The 20,623-nt window shown below is 43.2% G+C and overlaps 1 protein-coding gene across 7 annotated transcripts in view; it reads left to right on the top strand.

Moving 5' to 3' along the window:
* The window catches only part of myo16 (myosin XVI), a 65,753-nt gene extending 56,064 nt beyond the window's left edge, over positions 1–9,689 (top strand). For 6 of the 7 annotated variants that reach the window (XR_008950865.1, XR_008950868.1, XR_008950864.1 and 3 more), the window contains 4 exons: positions 929–1,081; positions 1,334–1,419; positions 1,902–2,009; positions 7,015–9,689. Coding sequence is in view for 1 of the 7 variants with exons in the window: in XM_057034784.1 (XP_056890764.1) it covers positions 929–1,081; positions 1,334–1,419; positions 7,015–7,032 (257 nt within the window). In the remaining 6 variants the exon portion in view is untranslated. The remainder of the gene's footprint in view (positions 1–928; positions 1,082–1,333; positions 1,420–1,901; positions 2,010–7,014) is intronic. The other variant, XM_057034784.1, reaches the window with a different exon arrangement.
* The last annotated feature ends 10,934 nt before the right edge of the window (positions 9,690–20,623 follow it).

Genomic DNA, 20,623 nt, shown 5'->3' on the forward strand with positions numbered 1-20,623 from the left:
GTCAAGCCTGACCTCTCATCAGCCGTTGGGCCAGAGCAGGAAATGTGCTGGCATCATGGAAAGAGTGTATGTGACTGGGAGACCCTGGTGATGGGTTTCACAACCTCGCTGTTATTTTGAGTCGTCAAAGCACGGCGGTCTGCTCAGATCAGACAGATGCCAGTGGGCTTAACAGGACGGCCTACTTCCGTTCCCTCCTGCCTGTTAAATGACCAAATATGATACCTGATGCTTTGGGAGGGGCCATAGGTTACAGCTGCTCTCCCAGACATCTCTGTGAATGGCAGCTGCCTCCTCGTCTTCCGCTTCTTCATCCACTGAGAATGAGGGAACTACAGGAATCCCAAAGAAAGGGGGCAGGTGTTGATGGCGGCCTTCAGGGAATCACTGTCAACACAAGGCAGCTTCCATTTCAACAAATATAAAAGAATTAAAACATCTATTTATTACTCACTTTATTCCTTTTACAGAAAGGTTGTAATTTTTTCTTGTTTTTCCTGTTTCCTGCCTCCTACAAACACGCACGTATCTCCCTTGTGACCTATAGTACAGTGCAGGTTTATATTTAGGCATCTTGTGACCATGAGTGGGGCGTGAGGCATGCGTTCTGTGGGACAGCAGCTGATGAATTCCATTCACACTGTCATACTCAAACTGTATGTGCCCATTGTTACCTACTCATTCATTTTATGAGAGCATGTGAGGAGCAGGGAGGGCAGAGGCAGGTCACATGGAGTCAAGGCTCAGGCAAACTGAGAAAATAACGTTCTTTTAGAATGGCGAGGGGTGGATTCACGTGGATTCACAGGTTTCTTAAAAATAAACTGGCAGAACAGCAACATGTCGGTGATTCTGCGGAATCCAGGAAGTCATCTTTTCCCGTGAACGTGTTCGTCATATAATGAAAGTATGCTTATACTTTCTATAGGATTCAATTCCAACATCAATCTCCCAGGAAAAGAAGAATGTGGATCTGCCCCTACCTCGCCATCTCTGCAGCTTCAGGACAAGAATGCCAATAACCACTCTGGCCACTCCCCGAGCCCTGTTCCCATAGAGAACGGCAACCAGATCACCAACGGTAATTTCCACTAAATATTCATTCTTTACCAAACAGGAGGTTCGCTCGTCAAGTTGATGGATGTTAATATGTACTGGAGCACAGATCAATGAATCAATCAACAATGGGTGAGGGGACAAATTGCAGCATAATGAGGGAAAAGGAAGGAGAGCATATTTCAGCTCCAACCAGAGTGATTCCTGGATTCTTGAAACCGTTCTCCATTCTGTGCCCATCTGTGATTGTTGAACCTTTCTGATATTCTGCACTCAGAGTCAATGGAGGACGAGAGTCACAGCAAGCCAAACTCCTCTGGTTCCACCTCCCTGCACAGACACATGGACAGCCATCATATCCAGGTGAACACACAGGACAACTGTATGTAACATTATGTGGATTATTGTCAGATGATTTACACCGATGGCAGCAGGTGGTCTTTATTTTGCTGCACTTTCTATTATTTTGTCTCCGAGAGCTTCTCCCACACAGACACACATGCGCGTACTGACGTGCATTTACACATACAACCGCACTCGTGTATGGACAACAGACCTGGGTTTGATTTCGATTTGTTGACATTTTGAGTGGATTGGAAAGTGGGCTCCTTTGAAAGCCACATATCAGCCCTGACACGCGAGCTTTCTCTCCCTGTAGGACGGTCTACGGTTACAGGATTGAGTTTAGCCTTACACTGGCTGACAGTTGCAGACAAACACGATCTGACGGGGAAACACAACGAGAACACACACCGATGTCAGTGCACATCTAACGGACACTTTGTCGATGAAACCTTAAACAGTTCTCTCGGATACTTCTAACCCCTTTCCTTTTTCTCTTCCAGAGGAGTCATCTCAACTTTTCTCCTTTTGGCGCTGGGGCTGCCCTCTGAGAACCCCAGGGGGCGCGGGGGGGGGCCTCACAGGAAGCTCTGTTTACATGTAGGGATGTGGTGAGTGTGTCATTCAGTGCTCTCCACCCGTAAGAGCAGTGTTTTTCAAAGCCTTCGTGTGGGATCGCGACCTTAATGGTGCTTTTGTTAACAACCTCAGAGGTTCAGTTTAAGTTTAAATGACGGCCCCACCCAAAGTCTGCTTATGGAGTGTGAGGAACTCCTGTAGGCTTGAACAATGCATTTAAAAGGGAGTTTTTCCTTGCCACTGTTGCTTGTTTGGGGTCAGGCTCTGGGATTCTGTAAAGCGCCTTGAAACAATTTTGATTATAACAGAGGCTAAATTAATACAGATGGATTGATTGATTTTATGAGTCCAATTTAATTTGATCCTGAATGGAGAACAGGGACTTTTCTGAATTCACTCCATTTTCAACGAATGTGAACAACATCATTGGTTGCATTAAACTAATGACAAGATTTAGTTGTAAATCAGAATATTGAAAACCACTGCTTTTGTCACCTATTCTTTTAAAAATCATATTTTGTTTTTGTGTTGCCATAAAGATTGTTCATTGCACTTGTCATCTTGATGCTATTGTTGTCAAAACACTAAAAAATCTGGATTTTTTTCTTCATACTTCATTATGTAATGAATAAATTAAGTTATTTTGCATCAAAAATAGAAAGATAAGCCATTATTCACCCACAACTCCATCCAAAGAGTTATTTGATATTTAAAAAAAATGAAAAAATCAAACTTTATTACGACTGAAGTCTGTTATAACTAATGCCTCAAAGTCAGGGGGGTAAATCTGAAACCCCTCTTTCAGCTCTGTACCTATCAAGTTTCAACATTTCATCTTGACTATTTTTCCTTACGTGTACTTGCAGACATGCCAAGTACATGCTGTGATTCATCAGCGTGCAACATATCACATACACTTTTATCCAACAGCAACCGCTGCACACCAGTTCTCTGGAGTTTTAATGACGTTTTTCTATCTGGTACTTTTGACGTGCTTCCACCAAGTGTTTCGGTGTTGAGAGGGATTTGAAATAAACAGTCTTGGAAATCCGCGTTCATCAACATCTGTTCATTACTGAACTTAACTGCTGCAACATTTGAGTGCGCTCCCTGAGCTCAAAGATGCCTCGCAGCACTTCGGCACGCACAAGCCACGAGGCCTCGCTTGTGAAGCAGCTGTTTCCTTGGACCCCGTTTCCTCACAAAGTGCAGCACAGTCACTCTTTCAAGGGTCGGCTTTTAAAGACATGTTTCACGTTAGCAGCAGCCGACGCCCTCCGCTGTGGTTCGGGGCTATGCTTCTGTGACACTCGTACCTCTTTCTGGGAAAAACGCAGCTTCTTGTCCATTAGGTGCAGCCTTCTTTAGCAGCGCCTGCAGCCTCTTCCTTTCCCCAGGCTGCCCTCCGCACCATCCTTGCAAACGTCTCCTCCATTTTCTCATTTCGTCTTCTGTCATGTAGCTGTCAAGACTATTGAACAGCTCAGCAGCTGTTGCTCAACGTGGGAGAAACACAAAGCAGCAAACCCTCTGTGATGCACACCGACGAGGTTCCACTGCTGTCAGTACTCTGGCGCACTCATGGTGCAAACTGTGTGTGTTTTATGTGAGTTGTTCTTCAAGATCATCTGACACGGCCAATATAGGTGACATTCGTGCTGGCGTGGCTCCTCTCATCATAACTGTCCCCTTGTCTTCAGCAGGGGGGAGTAAGAGCTCCTCAGCTATCATGTCCTGTTTCTTCTGTCACACTTTTTCAGTGTTCAGCTGGAATTCTCTGCAAGACGTGACCTCACATCTTACATTCACCATGAATCCAAGAGCGGGATACAAAAGAAGTATGCAGACATTTACAAAATCCCACATCGTGGTCATGGGGGAGCGTTGGCGAATCCTTGGTCTAGGCTGACTTTTATCTTGTGACATGCTTGAAATTCAGAGTGAAGAATTATGACTTGCTTGTGACTTGCACATGTTCGTGCTGTTGTTGGTCAGTATGTCAGTAAAGGCGTCATTTTTATGACAGTGCAGATCATTGTTTGATTTTTTTTAGTTCTTTACCACCATCAGTAGCAGGAGCAGAAAATAACCTTTAAACTAGACAGCACTTTAAGACATTTCATTGTTGCAGACATAAACACAACCAGTGGAATGGTTTCTGTGCATTTAACCCCTCTCTAAGTAGAGGTGCAGCTACTACCGTGGCCCCACAGGGGAGCATTCAGGAGATAAAGACCTTTGCTCGGGGTAAACAGCATCACTGGCTACAAACTTTTACTGATGGGAGCTCTTCTGTTGATGTCAATTACAGTAATTACCCTTAATAACCGCAGCAGCTGTACTACACAATGTTTGATGAGCTCAGCAACGATTCTGCATCCCTTGCAAGTCACCTGCCATAAAACCGTAAAATCCTCTGGTCAAAGGGTGAAAACTCACTGACTTTTATAATGTGTTTTAGTGATCACATTGTGATCTCCTTCCACTGCTTGACAAGGTGACTCAACTGGCATTTGCTACATTTTCTTTATCTGCTGGCGTTTTGGGGGGGTTATTTGTTTAAAGGCACCCAGCAGAAGGAGATGCCATGTGATAGCATGAGCTAAAAATGTTTGGTGGCATTTTTTAGGATAAGAGAAGAATGAGATATTCTTAAGTGATTGTTGTGATCTGAAAAAGCAGCGTCTCCAGGACTTGGAGCAGGCAACCCCGACTGTAGCCTCAACACAAAGACACATTCCATCAGGTCAGCTCAAAATCAACCTCTTTCAAATCTGCTCTCTATGCTGCTAAGATCTAGAATCAGGCATATTTCAAATAGTTTGTAAGTACATTTTTATTGCAATGAAGATTTGGATTTTATTTATTTTTATACCTGAAAATGTCTATTCGGCCCTGGCCAACTATATCAGTTTGCTGAGAGACAAAACAATGCTTGATCAAACACAATTTATTGGGCTATTTTTCAAGTCAGACATTATGTGGCCCAATGTTTGGTCCCTTTTTTCCACTCGTCTGCTCTGTTATCTGGTACAGGTTCATCACCATGAGTTCATTGAAAAGCTGGGAACAACTCTGTGACCCAGAATGCCTTTCAATTAGCTGCATTCCAGACTTTGTTTATGTAGGATTAGCAGATCTAATGGGATAAATGAGAAAAAAGGATGGAGTGAGGGGAGAGGAGTGGATAGCTCAGTTAGGAATGAATGGCTTTGCTTGTTTTGGTTTCTGTAGGTAGTAGTCAACAGCAGTCTAGACTAATTATTCAAAGATTCGGCAGACGCTCTCTCCCTAGCTGAATAATTAGAAGGCAGAGAGATGGTTTTGCTTTGTTGTTCTCAAGAGACAAAGAGGGGCTGTGCATCATGTTTGTGATCCTGAATAAGAATGCTTTAAAGCTTAAAAGGCAAATGCACAGAGGGCATCTTTAAAGCCCGGTTTCAGTGAAGACATCACTGATTTACTGCATCTGACAGACCAGGGGTTCTCCACAAAATCCCCTCCTCTAAATCAGCACCTCCTTTTTAGTTTGGAGTAAAACGGCTGTAGATTTGATTTACTCCTCAAATACACTTAAATTCAATACACAATAAGAGATAGAAGCTACCTCAGCTAGTTTATTTGTGCAGCGATATGTTACAAATTACATATTGTATTTTTGACAAAGCAAGAGAATGTCTGTGATCTGGGCACAGCAATAAACAGTATTGATCAGAAAACGGCCTTTTGCTCTTCAGATATTTACCATGTTTCTACATGATGCATGGCTTCCTGCTTTTTTCACCCTGGTTATTGACAGCAGATTATACAGTATATGTTTTATGAGCAGATACGCTGAAGCTGTCGTCACCCTCTATGGTCGTGGGATCCTCTCAGTTTAGCATCAGAGTACCAGTAACACTCCTGCCTTGGCTTAACAGTTAGCATTATTTTGTCTTCTGGCCCTGGCCTTGTGGTGAAGCCATGAAGCAAAGGTCACACTTACAGAATATTTTCCTCAGTGATGTAAATCCTGTAGAAGCAGCAATGCAGGAATCTCAAGGCTGTCTGTCAATAACAGCTAACAGAGTGATCTAATGCATCAGTGAGCAGCTAGCTAGCTTCAGTGTCCCATATGGCTACAAGCAGTGGAGAGCAGGTGCTGTTGGACCTGTGGACAGGAGATCTGCCCTCATGACTGGCAGTGGTTATGCTGCTATTCATGGCAGACCTGGATAAGGTTGCTGACCCCTGAACTAGACATTTGAAATGCACTTTGAACAGCACTTTAACCATCCTGTTTAATGGGTCCTATGAATAAAATGTCAACAAAATGCCAATGCTCTGTCCTATTATTCCACTTCACTAGATCACACCATTTACTCCGCCTTGGCATGTGAATGACATCGAGCCTCAGGACCTGATACATCAGTTATTTTTTTAATTATTGATTAAAAATCACCATAATCAGAACACTATTCAGCAATATTACAATAACACGATAGTTAAACATCATTTTGACGTGATTTGTGGTTCAACTTGGCAATGAAAAAAGCATATTTACATATATATATGACTAAATGTTGCAATTCACTGCAGACATATTATCATCAATGCTGTAATGATAATTTCACCATAGTTAACTAATAACTCAGGATTCCACATACCTTCCATAACAGGCTTGATGGAGTTTTTAGCTAAAGGTAAAAAGAGCTGTTCCATCTTACCGCCATTTGAAGATGAGTAGAGTGTGTGTGTGTGTGTGTGTGTGTGTGTGTGTGTGTGTGTGTGTGTGTGTGTGTGTGTGTGTGGAGACAATGTGAAGATGTTTTTTGTCATAATTACAGGTGATCGAAGCAAGGATCTCTAAAGGTTTTGCATCAGAATACAACTTCCTCATACATTTTTTATGCTATGGTTGTTTTTCTTTCCTTTTCCATAAAACATTTCCGTCGTTTATGTGTCCCTTCTCCGTCTCTCAGTCACCTACTGGTGGGTTCCATCCAGGTGAACACCAACCTTCTGTGTGTGATTCCTTGCCTTCTGTCTCTGCTGCAGGTGTTCTTCCTTTGCTAAGCGGCGATGAGGGTGCAACCCCAAGGAGCTTCAGGTGGAGGCGAGCGCAGTGTGAGGGGCGGGGTGCCTGGAAGGGCTGTCCACCTTTATCTGCACCTTCACCCCCCCTACTGCTCTGGACCAACAGGAAGGCCTCCATGTGACGTGGAGACAGTTTTTTTTTTTAAAACACTTAATCTGTGCCCAGGGGTGAGGTTGAAGCTCCAGGCCCAGCATGAGGGTCTTGTCCTTGGGTTGAATGTCTGCATCTTCCCGGTTGTGGAAGAAGACCTTGTTCAACGCTGTCTGACACTGACCAGGGTTAATTACTGTAAACCGCTGAAACAGAGGCGCTCCAAAGGCTTTCTATGTGATCTTGGATGCTAATCAGATGCTAAGTAGCCACGATGTTGGTTTTACAGGTGCTCAGCCCCTAAACATGGTGCTCATTGTCCTCGCCATATGTGTGTTGTGGCTGATGCGTTCACAAAACACCACGTCCAGCATCAGTTACACATCTGTTCACTTAACGCCTCACATTTGGGCTCATAAGTGCTGCTGTAGCCCCGGCATCGTTGATCCAGGGCACTGGGTAATCCTGCTATACTATTTTTCTCATTTTTACCACCAGCCTTTGGGGGGGGAGCACTCTGTGGCCAAAATGCAAACTCACACAAGAACCTTCACTTAACAAGAGAGATCAAACAAAAATGTAGACCATATCGTTAACGTAGTGTGTGGTTCATGTTATGAACATGGAACTCTGTGCCAAAGTGACACAGCCTGTGAGAATAATGTCTGAATATAGTGCTCATTTACACACGTGTCCAGACTGACACATGACCAAATCACAGCTGCTGCTGGAGCTCGGTGGTGAATCTCTGACGACTTGAACACGTAGCATCTTAACCCCCCTCAACAACGCCTGAACTGTTTTGTTTTTCGGTGTCAGTCAGAAGACCGTGCAGAGCTCAGGAACTCACACACTGACCAAGTCAAGCCCTGTGTGGGTACCACAGGCGGCCATATTACCCTCCCCGTGACCTCCCTTTATCTCCTTTATCCATTTGACCCAAACGTCAGACTTTATTTTCACTTTGCTTGTTCTCTGGCCCCTTCCCCACCGTCGTAATGGATCAAAGCGGTTCTACGGGTGTCCCCATGGTAACCACTCTGTAAATGGTGGTCTGTGTTGTATGTTGTTAGCTTTTACTATAGCAGCGAAGCACATAGATGAGAGTCGAAGGACAGGAAGCGGCGAGACAGCGCCGTCTATAATGGTGAGAATGAACACAGGGATAGATGCAATGTGGTTCAGAGAAGAGGTTTATTTTAAAATGTGAATATCTTTTATGGCTATGAAATCCTTTATACTCTATTTAATATCATGTTCTGGATTCTGTTTTGTTTCTATGATGCAAGGTGAATGTTTTCATTGTACATGGATGTATTAGCACCCAACGTTTATGTGGTGTTGTGTTGACTTCTGTAATGGGTTGGGTGGGACTTGACAAGACGGTAGATCCTCAAGAATCAATCTCGGCTGCAAAGTATCAATCGCTCTAATCGATTTCTCGTTCCCACTGATTACCGGCAATGTCTCGAAATGATTCGGCCGTACGAATTAGCAGCACCGTCGCGGGATCGATCTCGGCAGCTGTCCGTGCATACAGGTGCACAAATATGAAAGCGGAAATGGTTAAGGCTTAAATTCACAGCAGACACAGTCAATAAGCTGATTGGCAGTGTTTATTTCTGTCCTCCCGAGTGTGTAAATGCAAACAAAAACTCATTTTTTTATGCTGCCTGTGCACAAACCCTAGTGTGTGAATAGTGGAACATGCGCTTGTAGCTAAATTGTGCTGATTGCTAAATGTGAATTATTGTCTTCAGAAATGTATGCAGACCATAATTTATTTAAAGACCGACTGGGTTCAGTCATTGGCCTGCTCTGTTGTTCACACGTATAGTTTGCATGAGCATTTTTGTTTCGCGGAGCTTTATCAAACGCTCGGGTTCACTCAGAGATTTAAAGCTGCCTGTGATCAAGCTGTATAGGAGGACCAAGTTAAGCTAGCCAAGCTCATCTAAAGTCCCGGACTGGTCATGTCTGTGAGCAGTTTCTGCTCAGTGGTGCATTTTCCTGTATCATCATATGTAACAGAAGCTCTGCCGCGCTTTTTCCATCTCATGACCACGTGTCTCCTCAGCGTGTGACGTCGCCGCAATGAAATGCCTACTGTAAGTATAACACCTAACGGAGACTGTCCCATCACTGTCATCATTCACCTTTAACTGGTTTGACCCGTGCACGTACCCCCTCTGTCATACGGAGTCCCTGATGACCTTGCTCAGTCTGACTTAAATGTTACCCCTCTGGTGGCCAAGCAGCACCTGTCCTCTCTATTAATGAGGACTCGGGCACTCCAACCAGTATGTAATGGCCATTTTTATTCCCTCCCAGTCCAGGTACCAGTTGCCAGGATCAAGGTATCTCACCTGTCCTGGTCTCTTAATTCTGTCGTGTTCATTTTGTATGTGACAGACAGTCTATTTTACCCTGCATCCATTTGTGTTTGTGGAAAAGAAAATGCAGTATGTGAAATTTCCTAATTATCTTACCAATGTTTTATAACTACTGTACCTGTACAGCAATAAACAACAATTGTCTCAGTTGAGTTTGTGCACGTGTGCGTGTGTAGACATGAGCCTTTATAATGTATGGTGAGCCGATAATGGTATAATCTGATTTGATGCATTTATTTGATCTTAAATGAGTTAAAATCCCTGGTGTGCTTAATTCAGCCAATGCATTTATTGCCACTAATCAGTTTACGGTGGTCGTTGGATTTAGTTTAATCTGGTTTATTGTTGTTTCTTAATTTATACACTCATGTTAACTAGATTAGGCAGTGCCAAACATTAGAGGTGGTTCTCTTTTTTCTATTTTCACCCAGCAAATCATTCCGCCCTTTAATGTGCACACATTTACTTCAATAAATAGGTAATTCCCAAGAATATTTCTGACTCAATGAGTTAATCTGAGAGATTAAAAGTAAGTCTCAAAGATATATTATCCAGACTTTTGATGGCAAACCAGCTGGGGAAAGACTGCCTGAGGAAACAACAAATGACTTTCTCTGATGTTTGGAGTAACTCGAAGAGTCACTGTGGAACATATAAAGGCAGTGGAAACACGTCCTCTATTATTTACAGGGCTGATTCCAATACTACCTCTGGTGGTTCGTTAGCATTCACTGCTAAACAAGCAAAACTTCCCAGTTCAGTTTTATCCTCCTCCACCGTATTAGAGTCATAAAATATGTTTTCACATAATCTACATAAAAATACCCTTAAGGACATTTGATGTGCCAGGAGCTCCCAGGATGGCACCCAGCTGAAATGATGCTTCTTGCAGGTATTTGTTAATCTGTGAGAGTTTCCGTACGGATGAGGTCAAGACAGGCACAAATCATGTCACCGGGAACAATCGAACGTTGCCTTCCCATGTGAATCAGGCGCCACAGTAACCCGGAGAAATGTTTCCCTGGAGCGTTCGCCGTGGGGCTTCAGCTCAGTGTGGCAGCTTCGGTTTTGAACCGGCGCGTGTCAGAGTAAACAGTCTCCAGCAGGACCTGCTGACTCACACACACACACACAGGCGTGACCGCCATTAGCTTCCATATTTGCATAAACAAGCTGTGCAAGGAGAGAACGTGTGGAACATCAAGCAGGCTAATTAACATGAAGCTATTCCACAGCTGACAAGGGTCTGGAACCTTTCGATTTCAAGAAATCTTTCAGTTCAGATGATGGTTTAAAAGGGTTTTTTTTAGCTGGGATGAAGCTAGCAAGATCATGAATACCTTTGAAATAATTTCTCTTGTTGAGTGAGATCACAGAAAAAAGTCTCTTCATTTAGAAATCTAGAAGAGGAAGACAGGGGTGTGTGACAATGAATCCTAAAGCAGCCATTTTTCTTCATCTTTCCCCAGTCGCTGACGTGAGGGATGGCCCACTTTGAGCTGAAAGGGCGCGCTTGTGCAGACACGGGGGGTTAACGGTCAAGAGGCAGAAGCTGCGCTCTGACACCAATAAAACCCAGAATCAAGCAACAATCCTGCCCCCCATCTGTGGCAGTGACTGTGGTCACCTTTGGCATATCTGCTCAATTGCTCCTGATTCTCTTTGGTCTCCATTGGTCCCCTGGGTGCACTTTAGTGGACGGGGTATCCAGGTGTGCAATCTGTCTATAAATAGTACTTTAATGTGTTTTGGGGTTGGATGGTCAAGCAGATGGTGAACTAACATGTAACATTTTATTATTTTTGTTTATTTTGAAATGACCCCTTCACTCATACTGCCGTTAAAGCCTCCAGAGTTTCAAAGCTAAGGTAAATATGTGCTTAATGACTCATTTGGAGGGCTGTTGTTTTAAAATGACTCACAAGGTTGGTGTTGGTTTAAGTTTTGCATATTAGCGAGTTACTTCAAACACATCATAAATTAACTGTTAGGTCCATCACTCATCATTTGGCTCCATCGTAAAATGCATCCGGAGGTCCTCCTCTGGGTTTTACGTGGGCCCGTTTGGGAGGCCATTAGAATGCAGACCCGGGCTTCCTTTCCATCCGGTGCCGTACAGACGGTGGATAATGGATTTAATATCACATCAAACCAGGAAAATAATAATATCTAACACGAGCACCGTCCGTACATTCAGGATAACAACTGTACAACATAAGAAAATCCAGCACGGGGCTGTCAAAATGGGCTGTAGTGTGTCTTGCTGTTGCCTCATCTGTGTACCGGAGCACCTGCAGAACTTGGGACAAATGGGGAGACCAGGATCCATGTACTGAGCTGTTTGATACTATATCACCCACATGACAGAACTAAAAGTTTAGATTTGTCTGCAATCGTGAACGTGCAGGTGATGCATTATTCAAACTATTTTTTACTGTAACTAAATATCCTCCAAAGAAATCTCTTCTGTCTGCATTTTCTAATGGAATCTTCATTGTTTCTGGGAAGAATGGTTGCTCAACAGGGTGGGCGGGGGTGTTGACAAAGAGTTACTGTAATACACTTGCACAATGAGGAGGGAGAGGCAGCGTATTGATGATCCAGGTTGGTTGTGGTCCACAAACCTCCTATATGAACCTTCCTGAGACAGACTGACATGCTGTTTGTCTTTGGATGTGTGTGTTTGTGAGCTGGACAAAGACAAACAGCAAGAAGGTGGAAGCAGATGAGATATACCAAAGGCCATGGGACACGCACGGGACTTGATTCCAACCTTTATTGATTAACCCGGCTCTGGTTGGAAGGTTTGTACGTTTATGTTGACTTTATAAACAGCCTGGGGATTGATTCGCTCCAGCCTGATCGATGCTGCCACAGGTTAAAAGGGCTGTTCCTTCGGCTCGCTGCCTTTTATTCTTTGCAGCCTGCATCTTATTGTCTATAGCAGAAGTTTCATTAAGCTGCAACACATCGTCCTGATAATGTCAAAGCTTCAACCTCATTTTAGGCTTCTTTCTTTAGTCCCACGATCCCTTTCGCTTTCCATTTAGCCTTTTTTGCCCCCACCCCTCACACACACACACACACACACACACACATACATGCAGCCACAAAGGCACACATACTCAATTCCCTCCCATTCTCTTCCCTCTCCATCTGTTTCGCCCAGTGGTTGGACTTACACATGCTACGCATTGAGAGTGTGAAAATCAATAACATCATCTCAACACTGTCTCAATTTTCAATTAACGACTTTGAGGTCCGTCTCTCCAGACGCATCCATCACCACAGCTCAGCCGCTGAGAGCAGCAGCTCAGACACGACCGCTGAGCAGCAGCGGCGGTTTCACAATCGCACAGCCAACCCGCCCCGATGTGCAAAACAACATCGTGTGAGGAAAATGTGCTCATGAAAATCCAGACTCCAGACTGACCAGACGACCTGGTATTAACAGACAGGAGCGGCCTTTTCAGACGCTGGAGCAGAAATGGCTAATTCTGTTGTCACTATTTAAAAGAGGACAGCACACCACAGCTGGGTGGTCTGTTGCTAAATACAAAAGAACACGATTCATGCAGTTGGGAACACACATGTGAGCAGTATCACCAAATGGGATCATGGGAGTGACAGATGAGTTCAGTTATTGTAGCCAAATAAATATGTAAATAAAATGCCCTCTCTGGGCTAAAGATCTGTTTCCAAAAGTTTTAAAATTCAATACAAAAAAAGCACAAAAATTGTGACATTATAGCTAAAAAATGGTACAATATAATACAAAACCTTATATACATATAAACCTTATATGTCAGTTAATTTATTTATATATCCCTGTGATTTTTTTTATTGCTAATTTCCTTTTTCCTCTGCTATACAGCCCTTTTGTTCCATAGTAACAACAACAGAAATACAGCTACAGCTCGTGGTCTCCACATAAATGGTGTTAGCATTGGTGAAGCCAGCAAACGTCAGCCAGTCAAGAGCTCAACAAACAACACGGACCCCCCTTCACACACACACAGGCACACACGTCTGGATTTCTTCCTGCCTGTGTGTTTGAGAAAGGGTTTGCAAACACTTCAGCTATCAGGGTCTAGAAGTGGAAGCCCAGCAATCGCTGCGTGTTTCCCTGCTCTTACAAAAGGAAAACAATGCTATAAATCATGGAGGGAAGATCCGGAGCAGAAGATGAAGCCTGTCTGCTCCACCCTCCATGAACCTTCCCTCCACTCCTCCTTTCTTACTGGGTAAACAGCACACGCAGCGAACCGAGACAGGCAGTCTTTGATGAGAAAGCTAATTACGAGGCAATTAACTGGGCCCTTCGATGCTGATGAGGCCGACGGACTGAGGCGGATTCATGTAGACTGGAAAGATGCGCACAAATGTGCGCGAACCACGATGAGCTGGAAGAGAAGCAGATCAACCAGAGTGGCGTCACAGACTCGTTAGAAATAGGGAAATAAATGAAGGGGAAAACCAGCGATGTGTGTATCGGGTTGCTTTTTGCCCTCTATCTAACAGGCTTTGAGGAAATGGGCAAAATTACGCAGACGTAGGATTCCTGAGAACTCTGTAAAAATTCAATAACCTCTGTAGCGTTTCCTTGGCAACAGTAGGCCTTGCCAGAGCAGTGCAGCCATTGTGCTCCCTCAGGCAGTCTCTCCAAGGATCCCTCTTTGCTGTATGTCATGTTTACATTAAGAATCCACGGCACTCCCAAAGGCAAACATATGGCTCTCTATTCTCTGGTCTGCGCTCCTGTGAAGAGGGCTGTAAAAGGAAATTCCACATGCTTTACAGTTTTTATGTGTACTTAGTTCTGGGGGGAAGGGGACTAATAATCGCCTCTATGGATTGGCGCTATAGATCGGCACCGACCATATACAGTATGGCGAGACATTCCTTCAGTAAAGATCTGAGCACATACTACGAGCGAAGACATCAGACGCTTTTGCCGGTTCCCTTTCATGGGCCTCGCCTTTATGTGGCGTCCAGGCTTTCCTCCTTCACTTGTCTCAGTTGTGAGTGGAAAAAGGAAAAATTAGAGGAAGCCCCCCACAATTATTCATCCATTTAAGATCTGAAGGAGATAAGAAGATGAACAGAGAGGCAAACACTCTAACATTCTCCTATGATGGGATGTACCCTCTAAGGTCCCTGTTCGTCAGCACGGTGACATGTGTTTTATCACTTATATTACAAATATAATATCACCCCACATATACTGGTGGATTTTTAAAACTGTTTAAAGTGCAACATTTCAGGCCATTAAAGGCTTTTCATAATATATAAGGTGTGCAAATTTAGAATGCTTTGCAGCTTATTCAGTAGATTCCTACTCTATTTGCATATTTAATACACACTACATCCACCCAAAGAAGGGGGTTTCTGCTGCTCTTGACATGCACTCTGAGCTCTTGCTCAAAGGCACTTCAGCAGTGCTCCAGAAGTGTTTCTGCACAATTCCCTCAGTCAAAAGCTATGCCTTCACAGGGACTTGAACCCTGGACCCTCATTCATTGTCATAAATAAGCTCAGAGAATAGCCTCTTTGACTGAAACGATTCTGTCTGCAGGTTTGTCTTCAGTCAGAACATCAGATGCCTGGTTGAACTCCTTGAGTATAAACAGAGGCTACAGAGCTATGAACAAACAAATATAGATAATAAACATATAGTGTAAATTTAAATAGTCCCCAATCCCACCAAATGTTCCTGTCTGGAGTCACATGACCAACAAGTGCTAGCGCCCATTAAACCATGTTTGTTGTTTAGTTTTGATCTGCAACGCTCTTTTTCTTGACATCACCTCAAAATCATCCCAAAGTTTATCCTGCTTTTATCCATTTAATGCAAACCGGGACTTCTCTCGACTTCCTGCCACATTAGGAGCATAACTGTAAACAAGATGTTTATAAAGTTGAAAATCAGCATCACATAGCGCAAAGCACCTATTGTGCTAATCAAGCATTCACTTTGCAGTTCACTTGCATAATTGCCTATTTAATGGCTATAAGTAATTGAATTCACATGGCCAGTTCATCGTTAGGGGCAGAGTACGAGCTGCTTAATGGTGCTCCGATGGCTTTCCCACTTCATTGTAAGCTACGTTGAAATGTACCAGGTGGTTGAATGAAAATGTCATGGAGATGAAGTCTTTGGAGGGGAAGATCTGATTAGCACAGAAAATACACCCTGCGTATGTGTGTATTTGCACTTAAGCTGCAGTTGTACATTAAAAATTTTCATTTCATGTTGTTTTCCTTATAGTCCTTTTATTTAATCGTGTGAAAAATATTCTAAAAATCTTTATCCGGCGGATCCTTTTCAAAAATTTGCTCGCAAAGATCACAAAACAACCCTACATAAAGATTTCAAGTTGCTGATATTTGAAATTATTGTAATTATTATTTTAATTATATGTGCTTCTCTTGGGGAAAGGATGGCCTATATGGTTTAAGACTTTGGTTGGAGTTTGCATAATAATCAGGGTTGTTAATCAAACGTCCAATAATTCAGTCAGGAGACATAAAAACCGTGAAACACACACAGTCATCAACATGGAGCCCTTCCACTCATGATTAGTGATGCTACAGGGGATCATTAGAGCACAGCTGTCGGACACCTAAGGTCTCCTAAAGCTGCATTTATTCACAGGTTGGGAGTGAATGCAGACAGAGAGAATACACACTCTGTAGCTCGATTCTAGAGGTTCAACGGCAGTAGGCAACGGGTCTTTCACCACTGTCCCTAACCCTAACCCAAAGAGTTAAAATATGAGGTGTCGATGAGAACTTAATCAAAGAATTGTCACCCACCACTTCATTATTCTGTCACACTGGAAATTTTAAGGGTATTATTCCAGAGGAAAACGCATCACATCCCTGGCTGCTCCTACTGTATACATAACAGTTATTACATTTCAGATTAGGAAGGAATTGGGGAGATTAATGCTAATTTGGGACAGTGGTACTTTCCCATTGTCAGGGATTCTCTCCTGGACTCCACGTGTGAAATTCCTCAGGAGGTGACGCTAATGTCACTGATAACTAACAACACACTTGCCATTTGTCTGCTACTCGCAATGTTAATTGGCATGAAGCTCTCTTTGTCTCGCCATTGCAGATATTTTGGCAATGTCTGGTCAGGCCGTCTGCGTTGGAGCTGTTGCGGCACTCCTGAATCTACTCAATTCTATTTAACAAATATCCAATAAGTGCAGGATTTTACAAAAAAAATCAAAAATCCCAAAAGAATTTCAACATGTTATTAGTTCAGTTTGTACAGAATGTTTAGTGCCAATATAGGTGCAAAGAACACATACAATGATTGACCAAGCTCCTCTCAACAGGCACTCTGAGCTTCTAAGAGTTTGCTGTCAGTGTGGCAATGAGCACATCTGCTTACAAAGATGCACCTGAACAGGGACTTGAACCCAGGACCCTCAGATTAAAACTCTGACACTCTGCCAACCGAGCTATTCAAGCTGAGCGACAGTTTTTTTTTCAAAATCATTCAACAAATAAAAGAAAATGAGGGTTCAAGTTTCAGACATTGTTGAGGACTGTTCTATTGTGGGGAAAGAATCAGTACATCAATAAATCATTTGTGTTTTGTCTCGTGTTTTTATGCAGAAGGCTGCAGAATGGCCTCTCACCTTGATGGTTAATCAGTCAGAAACAAGTTTTCTGAGGCATTGTAGTAGTGAAGGATACTGACAATGGAGTCACTCGGCAAAGTTATATGTAATGTTAGAAGTACAAGGTGTATCAAACTAGAGTAGAACTACAAGTTTGAAAGACTTTAGATTTCCCCTTCTTTGTCTCTGGATTGTGCAGTTGCACAAACTGAGTACTATCATCTCATGGTCCCCGCTGTCTCACCAGACAATCTTTCGCAGGAATAGTAGGACATTGGCACTCAAGGAGAAAAAAAGTCTTCCCGGCTCTGTACGAATGGCTGACATTGGAGCAGTGGGTCACCTTGCTCTGCTTGAGAAGCACTGAGACTCTCACCGCTGTGCCAGGAGCTTCTCAGGATGGGAACACAGCGTTACGCAGCTGATGGCGGGTTTTATGGTGGGTTTAATGTTGACAGCCAAGCACCCCGTGTTCCTGAAGACACGCACACACACACACACAGATGTGGTGTGTTCTTTCTCACACCAAGTGCCAGTTAATCGTGGAAGCAATGCTTCAGCTGATAAGTGAAGAGATCTTTTTGTGCACACGTTTACTGCTTTTATGAGGTGACTGTGAGCTCACTGATAAGCTATGGCTGTGCAGCTAATTTTGATCCAATGTTCATTTTCTTCCAACGTCAAGAATTCTGTTCATGCAGCTGCTGACGTCAACACTGTGCACATACATCTACGCAAACAAATTGTACCACAATTCGCAGCCACGTGCTCTCCATAGCTGAAGAGAGTGATAACGCACAACCCTTATCTGTATCCATGACAACCGGCTGGATCCACTATGGGCACTGACGCCTTTTTCTGAATCGACAAAGTGTTGTGAAAAGGGTGCAGATAGGAGCGGAGGCCCATTGTGGGAGAACTGTGCGATAGTCCGACCTGTGATAGTTTAGGAGATAACCCTGTTAAGGGATTCTGGGGGGGGGGGTTTACATTTTGGTGACCTTGTTTGGGGTGACCTCAACTCTGTCTAAGGAGACTGGACTGCTTCATTTTTTGAATCTTCAGGACTAATTAGTATTTCAATAATTAATAAATATAACAGCAATAAAACACATGGCAAAGTCATAGTTTTCTTTATTTATGACAAAACTGAAGCTCTAAACCATGACATTGTATTTTCATTAACATTACTCACTACACGTTTGGTTTTATTTGCAATAAAGGGGATATTTCACAGGCCTGCATAATTCATGAGATGGCAGGGACGTATTATCACAGGCTGATGTAGTAATGTTGTTGGAAAGTGTGACGTGGACGTACGCACAGACTGCATGTAAGGTCCAACACTCACAGTAAGAGAGGGGATTGCGTTCTTTTTACTTTATACGTGAGGTGCATGATGGTTGTATTTTTAAGCTCTTCCACCTTGTGTCAAAAAAGAAAAGGAAATAACTCCCACTACATTAGCACCTTGCTCTCTCTGCTCCATCTTTAGCTTACATAGTCTGCATCCTGCAACTTTTTATGGCTTTTCATGCTATTATGTAAATCTATACTGTTACTGCACAATGGCACAGATGGGCTGGTCCACTCAAGTAATCTCATCCATAAAACTCTATGGACAATTATTTCTTGGACATTTACATCCTACCGCACTCACAGGACCTCCCAGAGGTTCCAGAATAAGCATCACAGTCAGAAATAAACCTACTAAATGTTCCATTTATCAGTGATCAAGTCCATCTTATCTACTAAATCTGTAGAAGAAATCCAAAACAAGGATATTCCATAAGCAAATGACATGTCTGTCTTCACGGGACAAGACATGGAGTAAAGACAGAGCCACACAAACACAACAGTGTTTAAGTATGAGCTAAATATGATATGTTTAAATTATAAAAATGATATATTTTCTAAAATAAATCCATCAGCGGTAGTATATCCATTTACGTATGTGTGATGCTCAGAGAGAGTACGATGTATTGCAGCTGGCAGGTAATTGTAGTAATTTTTCTTGAAGCAGTCAATGTTTACACCCCAAACAAGGTGTTCTTTATTTGAGTTAGCCATAACAGAAGACCAGCGCCCATCCCCCCCTCGTCTGCCGTCATCCACACAGACAGAAAGGTCAGTAAGGGGGCACTTTTAAGAGGCGTAAAGCACAGTGGTGGAGTTCCTTTAAAGTTCAATCAGATTCAGCAGAGGCCCACCTCTGTCTTTCACCCACAGTCTGTCTTTATTTGTGGTTGTGGCTGAGAGCGGAGCAGTACACGGAGATTTTGGGACTGAGTTTAATAAGAACAGGGAGGGGGGTGGGGAAGGGGCTGCAATGACCCTGAGGCAACACTGATCCCAGGGTCAAAAAAACAGGAAGGAAGTCACATGGGCCATTTATACTCACAGGGAGTAAGGGAACATGGAGGGAGAGAGGGGGCTCTGGTCTACAGTCTCTTTCCACTCTTGTTTTTCTTCATTGCTCTGATGCAAGGTGTCCACAGACATGCCTGGCGCCTGGCCAGGTTACATTACAACATCAAGACCACCGCAGACCAAGCAGAGCGTGTGAAAGCAAAACAACATGTAGTGAGATATCACTTCTCACGTTTTTACACTGAAAACGATGGTCGTTGCAATTATTACATGCTCTAAACTAGCAGACGCTAATAGCAGAAGGTTGATCTTACCTTGAAATCAGCAAGAAAGAGGGGGTGGGGGCCTGCTCGTCCACTCTTTTATGGGGGATGTCCAGGTCAATCGGCAGTCTAAGCAGTGATCTTTAATGACACAAGTTATTGGTCCCCTAAGTCCTAACAGAGTGGTCGTGCGATACTGGGTCACATGAAAGCAGGTTGTAAGAGCCGCTGGTTTATTGGTGCGATTGTTAAACTCTGACCTTTCATGGTTTCAACATAGGGCATTTCTATGAGATCACTTAAAATTGGACATGGATACAATGAAGTGTCTATCATTAATATACTGTATATACCACAAGAGAACAATAAATTAATAAGTGTTAAAGTTATAGTCATGGTAAAGGAAGTATACCATTTCTCAATTTTTTTTATGTATGAGGATAATAAAATTGATCAATTGTTTTGAAGTTTTGGCTGCTTATTGGCCCAGAGCAATAAAGTAACTGCTGGCACACATCAGCAATGAGGTTAAACAAGAAAGTCATCGTGAAAGCCACCCAACCAGGCTGCCTTTACATCTGAAAAGGGTTACAAGGGTTTCTTCTATTGTTCTAAGGAGCATAATTCACAAGTGGGGAAAATTCAAGACATACCAACATATCCAGACAGTCACTGCAAAGCCAACACAAGCAATGCTCAGAGAAGCAAAAAACAGCCCAGAAGAGGCGAAACACCCCTGAGGTACAGGCCAGACTCCCTGACCCCGATGAGATTATATATTAATATTCATGACAGTGGAATTACAAAAGACGTGAA

This window comes from Takifugu flavidus, chromosome 1, assembly GCF_003711565.1.
Source record: "Takifugu flavidus isolate HTHZ2018 chromosome 1, ASM371156v2, whole genome shotgun sequence".
NCBI lineage: Eukaryota > Metazoa > Chordata > Actinopteri > Tetraodontiformes > Tetraodontidae > Takifugu > Takifugu flavidus.